The sequence below is a fragment of the Gavialis gangeticus genome, unplaced genomic scaffold (genome assembly GCF_001723915.1).
Source record: "Gavialis gangeticus isolate Ggan-Ray unplaced genomic scaffold, GavGan_comp1, whole genome shotgun sequence".
NCBI classification, from domain to species: Eukaryota; Metazoa; Chordata; order Crocodylia; family Gavialidae; genus Gavialis; species Gavialis gangeticus.
The window spans coordinates 37,415,579-37,421,414 of record NW_017729000.1 but is presented as its reverse complement, the minus strand read 5'-3'; the positions used below and the strand labels follow the sequence as shown (position 1 = coordinate 37,421,414).

At 40.6% G+C, this 5,836-nt stretch overlaps 1 protein-coding gene across 1 annotated transcript in view; it reads right to left on the bottom strand.

Annotated features, from left to right (window-relative positions):
* Window positions 1-5,836, bottom strand: part of DOCK2 (dedicator of cytokinesis 2) — an 849,953-nt gene that overhangs the window by 771,799 nt on the left and 72,318 nt on the right. Inside the window, exon 10 of the mRNA XM_019506524.1 lies at window positions 5,374-5,506. Coding sequence (XP_019362069.1) covers window positions 5,374-5,506 — 133 coding nt within the window. The remainder of the gene's footprint in view (window positions 1-5,373; window positions 5,507-5,836) is intronic.

The following is a 5,836-nucleotide window of genomic DNA, read 5'->3' as shown; positions in this document are numbered from 1 at the left end:
AAAATCTGTCTTCTACTTTATAGTTTTTGTCATTTGCTGCTCTTTTATGGTCTCTCTTACTAATACATAGTCTACAAGATTAATATATAATTTTACTTGTGAACAGGTAAAAATGTTAAGATATATTCAATCTTCACATACCCGGATCTTATTATGTTTTTACATGGAAGCATTTAATCAGTTATAATTAGCAAGATAAAATATTTTCCAGCCAATATAAGATTGATCCTAACTTCAAAATTGAATTATGTCTAGTTGGACATTCTCTATTTTAAAATTAAATATTCTCTTCAAGACACTGATGCATTGCATGCAAGCTACTTAATGGGAATCTCTCACAAATATGGCATTTACTGACAACTGGACAGGGAAAAAACTGTGTGGACTCTTCTACTCTACAACACCTCAACCATATAACTACACTGGCAGAACCCGTTAGTAAAAGCACAGCATCTCCTCTAGAAGGGGTGTTGTGTTTGCTTATTTTTGTTTTTTCTTGTTAGCACAATAGCACTCCCTCCCCAGATGACATGAGATAAGCACACAAAACTCGTTTTTACTAGTTTGCTGAAATAGCTGTGGGGGAATGACTTCTTTTTTATTTTTTTATACACCCCTAGCCAATATAGCCATATTGGCAAATGTTGTAGTCTGCACCAGGCCCCATAATTTTAGTGCATGAGCATGAAACACCCCCTCTGCAATGTAAACATGCAGGTTTCTAGGTCTGTTACTTTAGGAACACACTCAATAGGGAGAACAACAAAAGGAAACATCATAATGCTTGAAGTCAAAGTTGAAACATTCACTTTGTAGCAATTGTTTAATAAGCATAGAGAACAAAGTGCCTTGCATATTACATATATTGCCTATTTTCTTCTGCGCCTAGAAGATAGGAATCTCTTATGCTCTAATACAGTGATTCTCAACATTTTTTGTACCAGGACCCATTTGTAGACATCAATGGCCGGTCCTGACCCAGTAAATAGTTTAAGTAGAAAACAGCCCCTTGACCCTGCCCCCTGGTACCCCTCAGGGTGTGGGTGTGTGGTGTGTGTGTGGGGGGGGGGAACCTGTGCTAGCCACACCACCACAATGTGAGGAATAATGGCTGGTGGGGGGAGGGGGAGCTGGGGGTTGGGTGTGCCACCTTCCTGGTAAAACAAATTCAACAGGTTTCTGCTTTCATTAACTAGTGACATATTCTTCAAAATGTCCAAGTAGCATAATTCCATCACTTTTGCATGTCCATAATTAGGGCAACTGTTAAGGAAAGAAATTACAATTGGGGGGGCTGGGAAAAGATGGAGGGAAATAGTCTGCATTATCTTTAAAAAATATATCTTTGGGGCTCTTGATTTCATGTTTCTAAGCCAATATTGCAAAGCAAAGTTAAATTCCATCTAGAAAACAACAGCTTGATCTCTGAGATAGCTTCTGTATGAATTTAGTAAAGATACTTAGTCTACATGTTGTAGATTATTCAAGGAAATAAACTGAAAAATTAAGGGAGTTAAGGTTGTAGTCCTTGATTAAATCCAGTATGCTAATTCTGAATATTCAAATTTAAAGACAACTATTTCCATGTAGAAACTGTCCTTTAAGAAACAGAATGAAGATGTAACTGTTTACATCTAATCCAGTTAGCATTACAGGTTAGTTTCCCAATATATGAAGCGGTTGGTCCTATCCCTTTTCATTCTTCATTTTAATATTAGTAGTCAGTAAAAATCTGGCTACAAGTATTTTAACTATATATTAAGTCAGTAGTTGCAAAATGTAGTGCAGTAGCATCAGATTGCTCTATAGTAACTATAGTTTTTTCAAAAAAAATCTGACACATTGCAGTTAGTATAGATCCCACTGACTGTAGTTGCAGTACATCCATCATATGCATGAGACTGGACTTTCTGCACTGAAGAAATAGCCACAAGACAGACCAGACAGAGGGTATTTGAACATTCAGGCAGTATTGCCTAAGGGAGGCTCCAAAGTCTTACAATGGATTACATTGAGGTCCTATCTGAAAATCAGGCATCCAGTCAGAGGAAGATCTTTGAATAATTTTCATTTCATGGGATCAGAGGTGATTAAGTAAACCTGTACTAGAGCAGGATGTGCTGATGTTGCTCCAAGGTAAATGCTAAAAGTTAAGTCATATCTGTTCCCTCACACACCTTTTATCTTAGGAACGGTACATAAACCAAACATTGTTGGCTTCTCAACTAACTTCCAGTAGTAGGTCTTCCTAGTGACTTTGTGCAAGAACCTCCTGAACCTCTAAAAAGCAGTAACTTCAATCTATTAAGTAACTATTAAAAGCAGTGGTCACAGCTTGGGGCACAATATCTAACCTCAATTCTGAAACAAAAAAATCAGGAAGAGAATGGAGGATCAATCAAACACCTGCTATTGGTCTAAGACACCACAAGATCAGCTGAAAATGATGAAGTGCTCCCATCCTTTTTTGACAATGACATGAGTTACTGACGCTGTGCTGTCCCTGGAACAGACTCTTCATTATACCCTTTCATAGTTCATTTAGTCAGGAGTATTGATGGGATTTGTGAACTCTTCAGTGGCTCAGGGATTGGGTTTGCTATGCCTGATACATGGGGGCTCATTACCCTGAATTGGGCCACAGTGGCATACCATAACAGTACAGCTGACTCACTGGGTGTTGGCTAAATCAGTACATGGTATGATTGAGCCCTGTTCTTTCTGGCACATGCAAACCAGTATTTTTATCTGCAGGGACTTCAGAGGGAAGGATTCTACACTAGAAGCTGAGACAAATGTGCCCTTATCAGATGAGAAAAAAGTAGAGATCCTCCAGTGCTAGTAGAAAAGAAGATAGCAGTCTCTGTACCAGTACCCATACTTTTGCTATTTGTGAAACAGAACCATTTTATTTCAACTTCCATTTCACCATTTCAAAGGGACAAGTTTTATTTCACTGTTTTGAAGCACTGTTCTGTTCCATTTCCTTGAACAAATTCACTGTTTCAACGTTGTTTCAACATGTTACAAATAGGCCATAACAGGGAATCACAAAAATGCCTACAACTTTGTCATTTCTTGCCTGATTTGGATGAAAATTGCAGGGATGATAGCCCGTTCTGAGGGCATAAAGCCTTACAAAGTTTTGAGAAGGTAGGTGATGAGGTTTTTTTGAAACTGCACCTCAAACTGTTCAAAGCAAAACTAGTATCACCTGCCAGCAGCATGCTGTCATCCTGCCTGCTCTCCCCGGGAGGAGTCTGGCACAGCCCTGCTGCCCTCCCAGGGAGCACGGACCCCTGGATCTGCATCTGGGATGACAACATGCTGCCGCTGCCAGCACTGGGTTCTTCTTGGCGCTCGGCATGGACTGAGCCGTGCAGACTCGGGTGCTGGTGCTGGCCCTAGCCGGCAGAGGCAGCATGCTGTCATTTGCATGCTCCACAACCAGTGAGTGCGGAACTTTAAAAAGCCCTGCACTCACCAAACCTGGCAATGGTGATTGGGGCCTCTGGGAGCTCATGGCAGAGCCCCCCTGCACTGCATGGGGCTCTGGGGATCACCACGCCCTGCCTAGCCCCTGCGCAGCAGCTACACCATCACACAGGTTCAGCGTGGTTCAGCAGGGTGCCACTCACTGCCCTGGAGCTGAGGCAGCTCCACCTGTCAGCCAGACCCATCCTGCAGCAGCAACCTGATGAAACCCCACACAGATTAGAGGCCTGTGCCCCCTGGGAAGAGCTGGGGGAATGATCAGAGAGCTGGGGGAAGTAATCAAAAAGCTGGGCAATCGAACCAGGAGCTAGATGTCAATATCAGGGCAGTCCATCCCCACTCTTCCCCCTCCCTCTCCTTAGTTTCTGTCTAGCTGCAAACAAGGCTGGCTTCAAAACTCAAAACGTTTCAAAAGTTTCGAAATGTTTTGAGTGCCTTTGTTTCATTTCAAAGCTGTTTTGAAGCCTTTCATTTCATTTTGATTTAGCTGTTTTAAGCTCGAAACGCATCAAAACAGCTTTGAAACGAAACACCTGTCGAAATTTCACACAGCCCTAGTAAGCATCTCAGCAACAACAGTGGTCTTAGTTCTTTTCTGTGTTCACTCTCTGTGGTAGAATCAAAACCAAAGGATGCATCATTGGAGCTGGGGACAATGCCAGAGAATGTCTGCTGGCTACCTCTTCTCCCTAAGCCTTGCTCTCAGGCAGGGACAAATTCAGTGCTGATACTGGTGCCAGGTTCTTTGTTTGTTTGTTTGTTGCTGTGCTGGACTATGTATAATTTGTCTGCCAGGTGCAGGCACTGATAAAGTTGATTTGTTTGCCAAGAGAAGTACAGTAGGATTGACATGGACTTTTTTGTAAAAAAGAACTTTGGCTTGTTGTCTTGTGACTTCAGACTCTCCAAGAATGACAAGCAAATCATTTATTTACTAAATATAAACAAAGTCTCCCAAAACAAAGAGAGATCTGTTGTGTCCATCCTTCAGGAGGATTATTCCATTAAAAAAATGGAGAGAACTTGACCAGGATTATAGTCTAACAGTTACAGAGCCTTGTACAGGGTGCTTATTGACATAGTTCAGACCAGGCAGATGAAAACAAAGTTTGCAGCAGTTGATTTAGAAGATCATAAATAGTTTTTAACTTTTATTTTATTATTATATTTTTAGTATTTGTACACATTTAGCTTGAACTAAGACTTAGAAAGTCAGACACACACATACATATACATATCATCTCACTGTTAATAGGTTATAAGAAAAAATTGGAATACTTATGGTCACACTGCCTGCCCTTTTTGTCCTTGAAAAGTAGCGAGCAAAGGGATACGATGCACGCACTGCTCTGAGGACTGTGATATTCGAAAAGTCATTTGTCTCTTGTGCAAAATATATTCATATATAGCGTGAGTCACAGGTGTAGACTTAACTGTTTGATATATGGTGATACTCATAGGCCCTGTGAATCCTACCTATTTAAATTGATGGCCATTAACATGTCATATTTGTTCTGGAGCTTGAACATATTTACAACTGGACACGGCATGCCTGGCATTGAACAGTATGCTAAAATATTAATTATGTGTTGGATGAGACCATGCCAATTTTTAGATGGTTCAGGTTGCAGAGCAGTCAGTGTCTGACACTTTGGATTCCTAAACATTTAATTCTATCAGTAATTATTCATCTTCCTTAAAATGATGAACGCTTGATCAAACACATGAATAAAGCAAGTAGTAATTGAAACATTTATTTTAAAGGATCATATTAAATATTTTGGTTTTTAAATTTCCTGTGCAAAGAAGAGAGGATAAATAGGAAAAATAGTTAAAATATATGAAATATTCATATACACTGAATGAAAAATTAGTTACCTGCCACTCCAAACGGCCGCCGCAATCCTTGAGTACATTTCTTAATATTTGTATCTTTAAGTTCCATTCTTCCAACCCGAACTATTTGACAAACCAAATACACTTTGTCTCTAAGATCTTTGTTTCCAAGATCCTGAATTACATAAAAAAGCAATTTGTAAATTTGATTTAGTGCAAACATTTTTTAGAAGTTACATTATAACAAAACCTTCAATTAATTAGAACAGGGCTGTCCAACTGGAGGCCTGTAGGTCATGTGGTTTGCAAGTGGTTAGTTTACAGCCCCTACGATCTTACTCAAACGCTCCCCATTTTACTCTCCCCCCACCCTCTATTGCTGTAGCTGCAGCAGCCACAGGCTCCGGGTCCCACTCTCTGGCTTTTGCCTCCTGCCTGGCCCCAGGGGATGGGGCAAAGCAACGTGATACAGCCCATGGTGCTGGGAAAGTTCATGGCACAGGGT